We start from the raw sequence: 15,986 nt of genomic DNA on the forward strand, positions 1-15,986 counted from the left end.
TTTTACAATTAAAGATGGTGACATGTTCTTCAGTGCATTTTTGATCACGCTGCTTGCGCAAAGCACAGCGGACACACAACTTCGGCAGAGGCACCCTGCAACAAGAACACAGGAATGATTGGAAACAGTTCCTCAATCTGAAGTTGGCGGGCAATAGAGAGACTTGGGAAGAAGGACAGTATCCCATTTCGTATTCGCTTCGGGAGAGCTGGAGGCTGGGCAGAGCCCGGCAGGCAGGGCAGGGGGCAGGCCGGAGCCGGGAAGCGGAGCCCGGCAAGGCGCGGGGCGGGCGGGGCAGGGACGGGGACGGGCGAGCCCGGAGCGCTGCCATCCCCGGGCGCGGCGGGGGCTGCCGGGGCTGGGGGGCGGGGGGGAGGGCGCGGCCGCCCCAGCACCCCCCCCGGGGCTCAGTCGGGGTCTCGCTGCCATACGCGGCGCCCGCCGGCCCCGCCGTCGTCTGCCACAGCCAGGCGGCGGCGGGGCACGGAGGGGACAACCCCCCCGCTGCCGCCCCATCGCCCGCCCCCGGTGCGGCGGGCCCCGCGCCTTCCCCTTCCTCCCCCCGCACGGCACGGGACCCTTTAAGAGGAGGGGGCAGCGGCTGGAGGGTTTGGCCAGGGGATGGGGTCGCTCCTGAGAGGGCTCTAGGATTGGGTCGACCGACCAAGGGAAAAAAAAAAAAGGAAGGAGAAAAAAAAAAAAGCAAAAGAGGGGAAATTAAAAAGGAAAAAAAGGGAGGTGTGGAAGGAGGAGAAGAGGGGGCGAAAAATAGAAGGGGGGGCGGGAAAAAAAGAAAAAAAAAAAAGAAAAAAAGGGAAGCCGTCCCCAAACTGTGCCAAACCCCGGAGCGAGCAGGGATGGCGCACCCCGGTTGGCTCTGCCTGCTGCAGGGCTCCCTCCTCCTGCTGGCCACGGCGCGGCAGAGCCGCGGCCCCCCCGCCTGCCCGCTCCCCGCAAAGGTAAGCACCGACGCGGCGCGGGGGGGGCTTTGCCGCACCGGCCGCCGCAGTTCGGGATGAGCCGCGGCCGGGCACCCGTCCCCTGGGGACGGGTGCCCGGCCGCGGCTCATCCCGAACTGCGGCGACCGCGGGGTGCGGGGCTCAAGCGGCGGCCGTGCGGATGAGCGGCGGGGAGGGGAGGGTGGGAGCTCGGGGCTGTGCGCCGGCTGGGACGACCAGCGGTGGGTGCTGATGGAGGTGGAAGATCCCAGGATGCGCCACAGCCCGACGTTTCGCCCGCGCCGCTCGCAGCAGGAGGGGCTCGCCCTGGGGCGACTTCTGCTAGCATCCCTCGGGTGGGGGTAGGCTCTTTCTTGCCTTACTGATACGAACGCCCGGAGTGGTGGAGCAGGTTCGGAACCAGCAAATGGCCGTGCCCCTCAAGTGGAAATGTAGTTTTTTCATGTTAGATTTTGCTCATCCTGTCACGTCGTCAGACGGACTGTAGTAATCAGGAGCAGCGTGGGCTGACCTGGCTCCGGTGGGGTGGTAAGTGCAGCTGAGTGCAGTGGCCGGCGTGAAGCTTGTGAGCTGGGTGTCATTTCCATTAAATACCAAGACACTGAGAAAAAACGGTTCTTGCCGAAGTTTCTGAGATAAACGTACAGAAAATCGTGTAGGAAAAGCCTTCCTGAAGTTACTGTGTCTTAATGCTTCTGTTAGTGTTAACAGACCATCCATGCAGTCTGTTGGTATATGCTTGGACCTGGAAGCAGCCTGACTGGAGGTGCTGTGCACTTGAGATGCTCCTGGGACGTGTGCCTTGCCGTTTGTGTTCATCTCCCGGCCCAGACAGGGTTACCTTCTCCAGCGCAGCTGTTAAGGGAGCTGGTCGCCCTTCAAAGTTGAGTGCAGACCTGCTGCACTGGGGTGGTGCCAAAGCCACAGTGGTCAAACTGCAGGGTAGGTGCGAGAAGGCTTTGCAACTCTGAAGAAGGTCTGCTGTGTGATCTTTCTTTTGTCTCTCACCTGCACATGCATCTACATACAGCCCCCTTCGTCTAGGGGCCCCGCTGCCTCCAGCTGAGCGAGCTGGCCCCCCTGCAGCCGTGGAGGCTGAGATGTCTCTTCCTTAGCATTTAAGGCATTGCCGATTCAACCGTATGCCAAGCTACATGTCTCTCATGGGAGTTGTCTGCCTGAGCTCCTCTGTTAGACAGGGCTTAACCCTACCTTGGGGGAGGGTGCTCACCAATTTGCTTGTGCCTGGAACCAGTTTGTTAACTGGATTTATAGGTGGCCAGCTGTGACACTGCCATAAAGCCAGGTCAAGCCTCTGGAGCTGGTGCCCCCTTCCCCTTGGGGCATAAAGTGCAAAAGCTGTGGGCTGGCGTGAATCTACTGCAAGGAGCTAGTGAGAGCAGGAAGGAAGGGGACAGCCCCTGACAGCCTGAGCAGCAGAAGCTGCCCTTTTGGAAATGGGTAATTCACTGATTTGGTGGGACACAGGGAATTTTCCTCAGGAGCCATTGACTGGACTTCTGCCAGTTACAGGCAAAACTGGAGGTAAAATGTGTTAATGGTATCTCATTATCTGCTGATCAGTCTGTCATCAAAATGTGAGACCACCTGCAGTTCTGGTATTGGCAGGCTGTTCCCTAGGGTCACTGGGACAGTGGTGGTAACCACGCTGTCTAGGAATGGCAGCATCTGCCTTATTTGCAAAGCTGTTGAGTGTATCCTTACAAATATTTACACGAACCCCTTGGGAAAAAAGCATTCCTCCTTGTCCCTGCATCATCAGGGAGGGTTTTTTTGTTTGTTTTTATCTTAATTTTTTTATGGGATCTCTTTTCTTGCCCCTCTAGATTACAGATACACCTTTCTTCTTTCTGTCAGGTTGCCTAGAGCTTCTGTCATGAAAGAAATATGTGCATCAGTGCCAGAAAGAGAGAAGCTGCTATTTCAAGGAATGAACATACAGTACTTCAGGGGACTTTCTCATCACTACTCCAAATTGTAGTTATAGCTGGAACCAATAATGTACCCCGTCATTTTTTTTTTTTTTCAGTAGGAAAAAAGAAAAGCTTTGAAAACAGTTAATGTAAAATAAAGTATGCTGGAATGCTTTGGGTTATCTTCCAGTGGTACTTTCTTTTTGCTTAACGTTGCAGTCTATAGGTAAATTTAAAGCCAGAATCCAGGGGTTAACAGCAGAATGCTTGTGGTTGTAGCTGGTTAGTATTTTATGATGTTGTTCCTGATAGGGGACCAATTAATTTAAATGGCTACCTTTCCCCATAAATACACTTCAGCAGAGCAAGTAATCTGTCTGCTCTCAGCCTTTGACTTTTTAGTTAATAATTTTATTTTTATTTTTCATTTCTGGCAAATGGGGACTGAATGTGTGTTCTTTTAATAGTTGTAGCCAGTGCAGTGTTTGTGCCCAGGTGAGTTCTGCTTACAGTCTTGTGATGAGTTTGAGACCGTATAATATATGCTCTCATGTAATATGCATGTGATACAGCTGAGCAAAAGCTGAAGAGAATGACTATTAAAAATGTGCCTACCATTTCTGTGTGCATTACCATAGATGCATGGGGCACCTTACATGATGAGTAAAGGCACAATCTTTGCCTCAATTAGGTATAAAAGAACATGACAAGATACGGCACCAGGGTAGATAAGAGGGAGGAGGAAAGACATACAGGGAGGGTTATAGGGCTGCCTGCCTGGGTGAAATATTGCGTGCCACATGCTCCGGCTTCTGTAGCAAGCAAAAAGAATGTAAGAGAGTATTGTGGGTTGAGAAACAGTGCAATCCTGAGCTGAAGTTTGGAAGATGTGGCTGTGGGGCCAAGTAGTAGGGGTGAGGGTGAGTGGCCCAGAAAGACACTGAAACCACAGAGGGGCACCTACCTGCTCTTCTTTGAGACATTCAGAGTGTTGCCACGAGAAGCATTCTTTGTTCCTCCTGTTTTTTGCTGCATTATTTCCTGGATGTTTACCATAATTTTACTCTTGACAGTCAGTACATCATTTGACCCAATTTGAGTTAGTTTCTCAGAAGAAAGATGACACCTTCTGTGATCGTCTTTGTCACCACTCTTCCCACAGAATCGTTGCTGCCTCACCTGAAATAATGCATGATGTCTGACAAACACAGTAGTATTTGCTTATATGAAGACTACAGGTTGCACCCTATGGTGGACCTATAAGTACTGCTGGAAAGGCAAGTTGCTGGGGGTAGTTAAAATTAACAGGATCTGAGGCTTGGGTTTTCTTAACTCTTTAAAGAAGAAACCTATTGGAAAGATAATAAAAATACCTCTCGGTCAGAGCCTGTGTTCTGCTGAAGCAGATAGAAGGAAGGCAGGAGGTCATGGGAGTTTCCAGTGCCACCTGTGGACAACCACCTATGTGATTAGAGGGCAGATGTTGGGATATGGGACTAGCATGCTCTGGTTTCAGCTACTGATGTGCAATGCGTCGCTTTACTCTTCCTTTCTGCAAGTTTTTTTCTGTTCTTGCCTAGACTCTCCCTCAGCTCCCGAAGGAAAACATTTGATTTGCACCTTGCTTTTCCAGGATTCCTGCAATGCGTGACACTGTTGTCCCCTCATTTTGGGGAAGCATTGTCTGGCCTTATATGCCCCCATTGCACTTCAGGGTAGGCAGTGGTGTTTGTCCCCTGTGCAGCCCTGGTTGAGAAGGGAGGCTTTCCCAGTCTTGTTGTAGGGAGCGGATCCCATAGGTCCTACTGTGTTGTCTCTGTGACAGTGTCAGCTTGAGCAGCTCCTTTTCCTTCTCTCTCATTCCCCTGGTGGTTGGGGAAAAGTCTTTCTCTTTCCTCTTCCTTGTTCCAAGGAATTTTTTGGCTGGGCTGATACCCTTAATCATTTCACAGCCAGCTGTTGCTCACCTGGGGAGGTGAGGCAGGGGAGCAGGCACCATGCCATAGTGCTGAGTATTCAGAAATACGTTGATCTGGGACTATGTAGTGGGGGGTTAAACTTGAGGCACAGTGGAGGTGTGGTGTGGCTAGTGTGACACTGCCTTGGATCTTGGTGTGGCTGCAAACTGGGAGACCAGTGCTCTCATGCGGGACGGCTGCTCCCTTTCTGAGGCTGACCCTCTATTTCTTCCCCTTGCTCCTAGTTTTTCCCATCACAAGTAATGCATTGAGCACCACCTATAAACTGGAGAGCGGAGACAGAAATATGCATCTTGATCTATACGTAAACTGGACTTTTTGTTGTTTTGCTGCTGAAAGTGAAATTCTTAGAGATATACAACCCAGTTTATTTAAGCCTCCAATTTGACTGTAATTTATGCTGGTTTTAAAGCACCCGTTTCTGATGTAACAGTTATATAGAAGGATCCTACTGCAAAGGAAAATTGAGTTGTAGCACCTTTATCTGTTGCATTCTCTCAGGGAAGTGAGGTGAGAGAGAGGCACTGCTAGTGGTGGCGTATGCTGCGATGCTGAACAAGCCTCGGCACTGTTCCTGTGCTATCTCACAGCCACCTACAGCATTGTTCAGTGGCTCCCCTTTTATGGTCTTGGGCAGAGATTATACCTGTGCTTTTCCCTTTCTATGTGAGCTCCAGGAGGTGCACAGAGAGTGCCAGAAGGTAGAGCAGGTGAAGCACAGACCTGCTCAGGCACACCAAGGGCTTTGCCCCATCCCCTCGCACACAAAGTAGTAGCGGGCTGTTCGCAGGGCTCTGCAGGGTCTGGGGAGGTTTCACAGCCCCTCATGCTGTCTCCAAAAATTCTGAGAAGGGAGACCCGGGTGGTGCTTGTGGTAGGTTGCCTAACTCATGCCTGCTCCGGTTGGTGTGAAAGTGCCAGCAAGAGTGCCCAGCCGCTCTGCTTTGCCAGGTCTCAGTCTCTAGGACTGTGTGAGAAGTTTTGCTAGGTCTCAGCCTGCTTTCTTCTGCCTGTGCTGCAGGCTCTTTAAAGGAAGACTTTATTTGCTCTGTGCCTGATGGCCTGTGTGATTTCCTCAGTGGTACCACTAATAGCTGGCAGTATTACTCTGCTTTCCGTATCCAGTTGTGAAAGTCTGCAGAGCGAAAAAAGTGAGAGTGCAGTGCTAAACCATTTTCTAGCTGGGCTGTGTGTAGTAGTCTGGAGCAGTGCTGATGATCTGCATTAGAGCCTGGTACCATACATCTGAGCTTGAGCCTTCTGGCTGGGTTTATTCAGGAGCTGAACTGAAGTTTTAAGCAGGCTGGTGACCACTTGTTCCTTTTGATTCTTTGCAGTCGTGGCTGTTCTTGTGCACTGCCATGTACATGATCAGACTTGTGCGAAGTGAAGGACTGTTGACCTCCTGACCTCATGCCTGTTCCAGGTGCCTCTTCTGTCTTTTCTCTTGCTTGTATTTCTGGTCCTTCCTCCTTGCTGTCTGATAACTACTTCCAGTTCATTTCTCACCACAGTGGTGTGTCCTTCCATTTTTCGCTCCTGACAAATGGCAGGAGGGAACCCCATCTCATTTTCCCTCCCGTTTTACTTTGTGTATTCATTTTGCTCTTTTCTTCCTGGGTCTGTGTCAGATTCACGCTCATCTGTTGCCCTGTATCTTCTTTACCTCTCAGTGCTGCATCATGTTTATTCTCCCATCTTCCCATGGTCTTCAGGAGAGTTTTTATGGTTTGTAATTCAGGAGTGCATTTCAGGACCGTCCTACAGGATCCAGAGTTGTAGCATGGTGTTACCAAGGTCTGAGGTATCCCTCAGACTCTCAACGTGCTGCAGAAGTGGCTGAAGAGCTCTTTGGAGTATGCTTGGTACGTCGGTCCATGCTGGTAAGCTGGACTGGTAGTAGCGCTTTGCTGAAGTGCTGCCTGATCTGTGGCCTGGGTTTGACATAGACAACTGCTGGAGAAGATTGTCTGGGATAAGCCATTCCAGAGCAGTCTTTAGGATTAACCTTTCTGACCCTGGGCCTTTAGTATCAGAAATTTATAGGCAGTGTGCTTCTGATAAATTCCTCCAAGCAACCTGTTCTGCATTTGGCAGTCAGGTGGGCTTTTTAGATCAGCACACATGCACATGTAGCCTCAGACCCGAGGTTAGAGTTTTCTGCTGGCTAAAGTCTGACCAGATGTTTGAGTGCATCTGGAAGCCTGTCCTCCTACTTAGACACGCAAAGGCTACCTCCTCCTGTCTGCGTGGACAGACAGAAACTGTTTGTGTCCATCGCTCCAGTAAAGACCGCTACACCAGTGGGGTGATGGAGGTCATGCCTGCTGCTGGTGTGAAGTGACTTGGCAGGATCCAAGCAGGGTTCATTTTGCCCCATCTGCTCTCCTGTCCGTCAGGATTGCTTGGGGCTTGAGCACAGCCCTGTGCTCTGTTATTCCTGGGGATGCTGTGAGGCACATTTTGCAGTGCAACAAACTTAAAAGTCTGATACTGACTTTCTGATGGCTGTGGGTTTTGAGAGATTTTAAAAGCTAAAGAAAGCAGCTTTTTCATCCTCCGCGTTTAAATGAATATGCCCTGGAACCACAGTCCGAGTTTGGCCTCCAGAAGTTCTTCCCTTATTTTCCAAGGTATTGCATGTGCTTCTGTGCTCCTTAAGAAAGAGGTGAACTGGGCTGTGAGGGGTCTTGACTGTGTGTCCGTCTGTCCATGTGCTACATCCCTGTGAAACTATCTCTGCCTGCTCCAGCAAGTCTGCCTGTCAGACCTGTTTTGTGTCACTCATTTGTTTGGTGTCTCACTCCAAGCGGAAAGTTCCCCCAAGGTGCTGTGGCACCCTCTGACTAAGTGTCACAGCAGTTTCTTTGATGAAAGGTGCCTTGCTGTGCTGAAGTCAGAGGCGTCAAGGTGAAGGTGATTGAAACCCTATTGTCCTGCTCTGCTTCAGCAAAGCGATGCCAGCTTTTGACTTGATAAAAGGTGTAAGCTGGATAAGCACCTTGCCTGGACCATAGCCTGCCTGGGCTATGCTCTGCTGCCGGTTTTGGCAGATATCTGAGGTATAAGCCTGGGTGGTGTTACTGCTAAGAAGACCCAGTGTCGCCTTTCAGGAGGAGAAAGCCAAGGCCAATCTTCTTGTGGTTTTAATTAATGAAAGATAGATTTTGACCTCAAGACCTGAGAAAAAGGGTGGTCAAAGAGGACTCTGTGAGCAAAGCCGCTTTAGGAAAAGTCCGTGCTGGCATGTTGCTGAGCCAGGTGACCTGCTGGCTTGGCACCTTGTTTTCCTTAAGCCCTGTGCTGCAGTGGCCCAGCGTAAATGTCTGTGCTTACTCAGCTGTGTCTCCCTCTCCCCCAGCAAAGCGAGCTGAACTCCTTCCTGTGGACCATCAAGAGAGATCCCCCGTCTTACTTCTTTGGCACCATCCATGTCCCATACACTCGTGTCTGGGATTTCATCCCAGAGAACTCCAAGAAGGCCTTCCAGCAAAGCCACATCGTATACTTCGAGCTGGACCTCACCGACCCCTATACCATCTCAGCTCTCACCAGCTGCCAGCTCCTGCCACAGGGGGAAAACCTCCAGGACGTACTGCCCCGTGACATCTACCGCCGGCTCAAGCGGCACCTGGAGTACGTCAAGCTCATGATGCCATCCTGGATGACCCCAGACCAGCGGGGCAAAGGGCTGTACGCAGACTACCTCTTCAATGCCATTGCTGGCAACTGGGAGCGGAAGAGGCCAGTGTGGGTGATGCTGATGGTGAACTCTCTGACAGAGGTAGACATCAAGTCACGAGGTGTGCCCGTCCTGGATCTGTACCTGGCCCAGGAAGCAGAGCGGCTAAGGAAGCAAACGGGTGCTGTGGAGAAAGTGGAGGAGCAGTGCCACCCGCTCAATGGGCTGAACTTCTCCCAGGTGAGACGGAGTGGTGTGCAGGGTACCAGGCTGGCTGCTCGGGTGGCTATCCCAGCAGCAAGAGCACAGGCTGGGACGTGAGGTAAGTGCTCTCTATCCAGAGACTCTCACGTTTGCTCTGTGCAGCCCATGCCTTTGCCTGTGCCCTCAGGAGAGTTTGCTAGCTGTAGGAGTTCAGGCTACATCCTAAACTCAGACCTGGCCTGGGCAGACCCCTCTCCTCTTCCGTGGGCAGCCTGGGGCAGGCTCTACCCTAAGAGACACTGGACTGTTGGATGTCTGCCCTCTGACCCTGGCTGAGCTGCCCTGCAGGAGCCCAGGGCAGTCTGCGGCTCAGTGACTAAACTTGTTTTTGTTAAGAAGAAAATTGTGATCACCTGGGGGAAGCAGGGGTGCTGTGAGTAAAGCTGAGAAGTAAACACTGGTTGGAAAAGTATCCCAGTGGACCTCTCAGTGCCCTCAGAAATAGGGGCCCATCCTCTGCATTGGGAAAAGTGTTTGATTTTGTTTCTTTCTCTTCCTTTGAGACCAGGTGAGGGACAGCACAGCTTCCTGCAGGGAGCTCCACAGGCTGGCGCAGGCCCTTATACAAGTGCCTTTGTGTTGGCAAACCGTCTGGAGCTTAGCACATTGTTCATACAGTGTCACACCAGGCACGTAGAACAACCTCTCCGTTGTCCATGTGTTGCATGGGGTGGTTTTGGCCTCTCCTCTTTGAACTAAATACACCAGGGAGCAGTGTCTGTCTCGGTGGGATCACAAGCAGGTATATAAGGTTGATCTCTGGCCTGGGATACCTTTGCTGCAGGGAGGTGCTAGGTTGGGGAGAGGAAGGGGTGTTTGCTTAGCAATAGGTAAGACCTGCTGTTGCAGCTTGTCCTGGTAGTCCAGGGTAGGACAACCTTTGGTCATGGGGCTGGAGAGTTTTGACTGATGCCTGACCCTTCCCCTTGCACCCTACAGGCCTATCCCATTGCTGCTCGGAGTTTCCCATGCTGGAAGGGAATGAGCAGAAGGGGAGATGGAGCCCAGCAAGGGGAGGGACAGCAGTTCAGGGCAGATGTCAGAAGTGCTGCTACCCTGGCCAGTCTTGGGGGGGGACCACAGTGCAGGGAATAGCATGGCAGCCCAGACTGCATCACTTGAGCAGTCCTTAACTGCAGGCAGGGCATCCGCACTCCTCTCTTAGCTTATTTGGAGCTGGGCAGCCTCGTTCACATCTCCAGTTTTTTGCTTAACTGTGCTTTGAATCCTCGTGCTGTCACTGTTTGCTCACAGCTACCCTAGGAATGGTTTGGGAAGGCCCGTCTCCTCCACTTCTTATCCAGTTGAGGCTTTAGTAACATTATGGCCCATGTTTTTCTTTTTCTGACACTGGTCAGAAAAAGACCTGGCCCTCTGGTTTAGCATGGCGGGGGACTGGGATGTGCTTTCTCCATTGCCTTCTAAGAAAGTGGTAGGGAGGCTGGGAAATATAGGTTGCAAATCATGTCCCTGTTAAGATCATGCAACAGTTGACACTTAATTTAGGCCTTCACACACCTTTCCTCAAAGAGCAGCTGTTGCTCTCCTATTTTGTAGGTGCAATAATACCATGTGATCTGGGAAGCTGCGTGGGCTGGGGACACAGAGCTGCAACATCCAGGTGATATTTGTTGTGAGAGCCCAGCTGAGAGGTTCAGGGTAACCAGAACTGCAGGAGAAACTTAGCTCTAGTTGGGAAAATCACAGCCACACGGTTACCCCATGGTGGGTGGAGAAGTGTATGAGCATCATGCAAGCTGTGGCTGCTTCCACGCCTGCTCACTTCCAGGAGGAAGGAGGATGCTGTCCCTTGAGGCAGCAGGTATGCAGAAGCTACAGCACCACAAAGTCACACCCCCACTTCTGCCCACTACTAGATTTCCAATACAGGCAGCTCAAGGTAAAGGAGAACCAGAGGCAGGTGATTTTTATGTTTCTAAGCCAATTTCGTGGTTGTTTCAGAACCTGACTTGTGAACTCTTGTGGTTGGCAATTCTGTAAATCTTTGATTTCAGAGCTTTCTTCTCTTGATCAGGTATTAGAGTTAATTATGTGTTTAATGTAAACCAAACAAAGACTTTGAAATAGGCTCTTTGAAAATTATTTCCTTTAGTATTGTGCTGCTGTCTGGGAACCCCCAGTATGAGACCCACTTCTGCGTCTGCCTTTCTCATGAGCGAACACACAGGGATGACTTAGAAACTTCTGCTGGGGAAAATGGGGACACAAAACCATAAGGAATGGTCTAATCCTGTGCAAGAAATGCCTTTTTTTTGTTGCAGCAGAGTTGCAGAGAGATTATTTACTTGGCAGAGAAGCAAGTTTAGGGCTCTCACTTTGTTTCTGCATAGGGTTTGCTCTTCCTTTCACTTACAACACGGTTGTACTACCTGGTGAGGAGGACTCCCAGGCCACTTACAAGCAATACATTTTTATTAGCTAGGTCCCTCTTTTGATGCATACTATCAGACAAGGCCTGGTTGGTGTGGGTATGTTATTGCAGGTGAAGGTCTGGAACAGTTTATCATTGATTCCCTCCATCAGGTTGCACAATGCCAAGTCTACTGCAAAGCGCAGGCAAACCCAAGCTAGACACTTCCTTTTTGTCCTTGTGAGGAGAGAGAGGAAAAAAATGAAATAAACAAAACCCCCACACATACAACAGCCAATGCTGCCTGTCATGGGTCTCTTTTTCTTTGGCCGTATTTGTTCCAGTTTCCTCTTTATCTTTTGTTTTATGACTGTGGCATTTTACCTCTCTGTTCTTGCTCAACTCAGGCTGGCTGGCCACATAGCCAGGTCATAAAAGTATAATTTCTATGTGGTGCGCAATGCCATGTACACAATCTGTGAAATACTTCACTGCCTCCGCAATCCCCATCTCTTCTTCCAAGATCTATGCAACTTTAGGGAGTACGGAAACATTTAGTCTGTCTGCATGCCAGGGCCATGGTGTTTATTTTCCTGCTTCGTGCTGTTTCCATCCTAGCTTGTCTTAAAAGACTTTTTTCTCCCACCCCTCCTTCTTTCATGGGTAGTGCCTCTCTCGTTGCAATACCCTATAAAGATGCAGGTTTCATTTCTAGCAGCATCTGGGCCTATAGAAGATAAAAAGCTTTGTTGCTGTACATAATTTGCCCCTGCTGACTTGGGTAGCAGTAGGAAGCAGGGAGCCACTAAGGACTGACTGCTCCTGAAACCCTGGCTCTAGCTCTGGGGCTGAGCACTTTCTTTTGCATATTTCAGCATGCAGTTAGTTGCAGGTAGAAAATAAAGCCAAGGCTTCTAGGATTGATCATTTTCTGTTAACTAGGACATTAATTGTTCACATTTCAACACAGAACAACCTCTGCAAGCAACAAAGCACTGAGAGATTCCTGCTTTTCTCTGGAGGGTTACCAGCTGTTCCACGTTCTGGACCGCTAACATGACTTTGAGAGCTGTAGACTGCTGCTTAGCAAATACAACTCTTCTGACATAACAGCAACATCATTTTTCTTGCTTTATCGATGGACTCACTTGGGTGAAAGGGTCACCCTTAATAGCCCCTGGTATAAAACTATTATTTAGAAGCAGTCCATATCTGTGGGGAAGCCAAGACACCACTGCCTTGTTACATGTGGAGGGGGGAGTTGGTTGGATTGTGTTTTTTCACCTTCTAAGGAAGTTAGAGAAACAGGAGTGATGGATTGCAGTTTTGCCCGAAAGATATGATATGAAATTGGGGAAAATTGTGTTAGTCTCCTCATTTCAAACAAAGGGCTTTTTTGCTACGTTGGGTTGATCAGTTATGATGTTTGTCTTTAATTTCCGGGGTGACGAGGTCAGATCTGGCAGTGTTTCCATTCACGAGATCCTGGTTAAGGTTCACCTTTGACAACAGAGAAACTCAGAGAAGGAGCGAACAAGGAGAGAAAAACAGCACACGATGGGAGCTCTGCAAGGAGCAGTTCAGATCCAAACTTGGAGCAAAGCAAAGAGCAGTTGCTTGATGAAAGAGCTGACAGAGGAGTGGAGCACTCACTGCTGAACAAGTTGGACGGGACACTACTTGCGGTAACCTGATTGCATCTTCTGCCCCGAGGGTGTAACTTCAAGATGTATGCGTCAGGAGCAGCCCTCCCTCCCTCCCTAGGTGATGGGAACATCAGGGTTTTCTGCACTTGAACTGGAGCTGAAAGAACTGAATTGATCCTATTTGCATCTTTGGCTGCTGGAGTCTGTGACCTAGATTTGTTTTTGTTTTCAGTTTGTGTGTAGACACACCTGCAGCCTCCACGTCTAGACATCAGGGATGGGGAAAGGGCTGGCTGGTGGGAACCAAAATAGTTAAGGCTTCGCATTTTTATTGTCATAATGAGAGTTTAATTAAGATCTTATTAACTACCTGGGGAGCTCAGGGGGTGAGAGTAAAAGGGGAATTCAGCTGCTGGTCTACTGTGTCTGCATTCAGAAGGGTGGAGACTTTGTTTCGAACAGCCTGGAGTCTGCGGTAGGGCTTCAAAATCCCAAACTGCGGGTTTTGCTGTGGTCATAATGGTTTGCACCGGTCATAACGTGCCATTATAAGCTCCTTGCATTTGCACACTGCGCGCGTATCAACTAGCTGGGTTTTCCCATTAAAAATGCCCTTTGCTCAGCATTAACCCGCATAAACGGAAGACGTCAGGCGGTAAACACGGCTTTGTCTCTCCTCGCAGCTCCCACAGACAGCCCCTTGCCTGTGGCTGGCTCCCAGTGTTACGTGTGAGCATGCCAATACACTTTCCTCTACTCCCAGTTAGCGAGGGCTGGGCAATGAGTTGTGCGCACCACTCTGGGAGTGCTGGTCACTGGGTTATCCCGCTTTCCTCTGACAAGTCAGCACTAGGCGGGTGGGGTGGTTGGCAGACACACTGCGTAACACTTGAGACCCTCTAGCTCTGGGTGAGAGTATTGTTGCTGCAGAGGAGCATAGCGCTGTCAGTGGGCTCAGAGGGGTCCTGGGCATTGGAGGCCACTCAAGGGAGCACGGAGAAGCTCTGGGCTGAATGCTTTTTGGGGCAACTCAACCAATAGTGAGGAGTGTGGAGAAGGGAGGGGGGATTGCAGGCTTGGCTTGTTCAGCTGGTCAGGCAGTCGGGTGCCTCCATGCTAACCTTTGGTCTGCACGTTCTCAGGTCTTGGTGGCCTGAAGCTGTGTCTCCATTTGACACCTGATCCTGAGGTCTCACTGCTAACTGCCCATTACTAAACCCAAAGTGTGGGACTATAGCTGCCAGCTTTTCCCTTGGATAGCAAGGTTGCAGCCGGCGTGGACAACCTAAAGGCACATGCCTGCAGACTTGTAGAAGACAATTTCATTTCCGATCTAAGAACTAGACTGCATTGCTGTCACCCTCCCATGCAGCAGCTGTACGACAGTTCCATTTTGGCCCAGACTGGATTGCCAGGTCCATGGGGATCCCACCTGGCTCCTGCATCCCAGTGACAGAGTTTCTGTCCCATGGCAGTGGTTCTGAAGACTAATTTTTAGTTTTCTTCAACAAACATGGACACATTCAGACCAAGAATACAGCTCAGCGTCAGCTTTCAAGTGTTTGATTTTGTGAGGGTTTGTATTCCACCAAAGAGCCCCTGCTATCAACTTTCCCTGCCTTGTGCCGGTACTGCAACTGTAATCAGTTTGTCCTTTGATGTTCTTTTTGTTCAATGAAGCAAAGGGAAACCATTGAGCCTTTCCCAGCAGGGCATGTTTTCTACGTGTTAACTAATTCCTTCAGCTCTTCCCAGGACTAGCAGCATCTGTCTTGCGTCGCGGCAGTCACGCATGTAGTCAGCGCAGTGGTGTTGTCACTATCCTTGTCTTCCCTTGTTTATGCTTCTGAGTTTGTCTGTGGCTGTTCAGGCACAATGGTTTTCTGAGAGCTCATGCTTGGGGGACGCAAGGTCATTTTTACTCTCGCATCTTCCCAGGGAAGAGAGGGCATTACCCGTATTGTTGTGGTCCAGTCCCTGTCTGCTCTTTGGCCAAGACAAACTGCAAGCCAGCAGACAATATTTGTTTTAACAAGAAATCCAGATTACATAGCACCTCTGCTCTCTTCCCTGAATTATTTTGCTCCCCTGACCTTTGTTTTATCTGCAGAATCCATTAATCATAGACTTGGGATTGTTGTGGGTTTTTTTGCTCTCTGAGTTGAGTAGTTGAATGCTGTATGGCAAAGAACTTCCCCTGCAGAGGTCTTCAGTAGTTTACACAGTTGTTTCTCACCTGCACTTACATTTTCAGGTCTACTAGCTACAACTTCTGTTTCCCATGTCTTCAGTATGTGATGTGTTGGTTTTGTATTTCTCTAAAGTCCTACTGCCATACACTCTATTCAGAAATCTGTTCGCTGATGCTATTGCCGTTACTAAGTAAACTTGAAAGCTTGCAAAAAGCTGTCAGGATTTTTGGAAAAGATAGGGTTTCCGTTATCCTTATTGACTTGCAATTTTCTATAATCGTATAATTATTTCCTATAACCTTCATGAAGGCTTTTATTATATAGTTAGAAATGTTGATTACAGCTAGGATGAGGAGGCTGAAAAACAGTTTTAAGGTATCTATTGCTTTATCTGGCCTAATGCAGAAAGAGAGCAGCAGGAACAATTCTTCGTTGCTTTTCATAACAGAGGGTAGATTGGATCCCTCAATAAAACCACTATCAGGCAGCAGGCTTAGCAGGTAGATGCATGCCCATGCAAGACATCGTTCATTTCTGGCATGCAATGGATGAAGAATGCTCGGACACCAAGACGTGTGAACAGTTTCAAAGGCATGGATGAAGAATAGTCAGACCAGGGAGTCTCATACATGTTCTAGGTGCCTTCTCTGGCTTGAGACATCCCTCAGCCCCTGACAGCTTGAATTGAAGGCAGGTGCTAGAGAAAGAGCTGCTCTGTAGGTTCTCTGCTGTTGTTTGAGATAGGGTGCTGGGCTTCTGTCCTGCTGGGGCAGATGCGAGAAGAGCATTCCCAAAATGTAACTGAGACTGCATTTCCCAGAGGGGTGTTGAAAGTGAACAGCTGAAACAAAGGGCATGACCTCTCTCTGGAGATGCTGAGCTATGCTGGCAGTGCTGATGGGGACAGAGTGTGTCCTGGCTAAGTGTCCGGTCTGGGACTCACCTGGTGCCAGGCTCT

The 15,986-nt window shown here is 49.8% G+C and overlaps 1 protein-coding gene across 6 annotated transcripts in view; it reads left to right on the top strand.

The window, feature by feature from the left end:
- Positions 1 to 701: 701 nt before the first annotated feature.
- The window catches only part of TRABD2A (TraB domain containing 2A), a 79,890-nt gene continuing 64,605 nt past the window's right edge, over positions 702 to 15,986 (top strand). For all 6 annotated transcript variants that reach the window (XR_010069185.1, XM_063321162.1, XM_063321163.1 and 3 more), the window contains exons 1-2: positions 702 to 959; positions 8,235 to 8,795. Coding sequence is in view for 5 of the 6 variants with exons in the window: in XM_063321162.1 (XP_063177232.1) it covers positions 858 to 959; positions 8,235 to 8,795 (663 nt within the window). In the remaining variant the exon portion in view is untranslated. The remainder of the gene's footprint in view (positions 960 to 8,234; positions 8,796 to 15,986) is intronic.

Source organism: Chroicocephalus ridibundus, chromosome Z (assembly GCF_963924245.1).
Source record: "Chroicocephalus ridibundus chromosome Z, bChrRid1.1, whole genome shotgun sequence".
Classification (NCBI taxonomy): domain Eukaryota; kingdom Metazoa; phylum Chordata; class Aves; order Charadriiformes; family Laridae; genus Chroicocephalus; species Chroicocephalus ridibundus.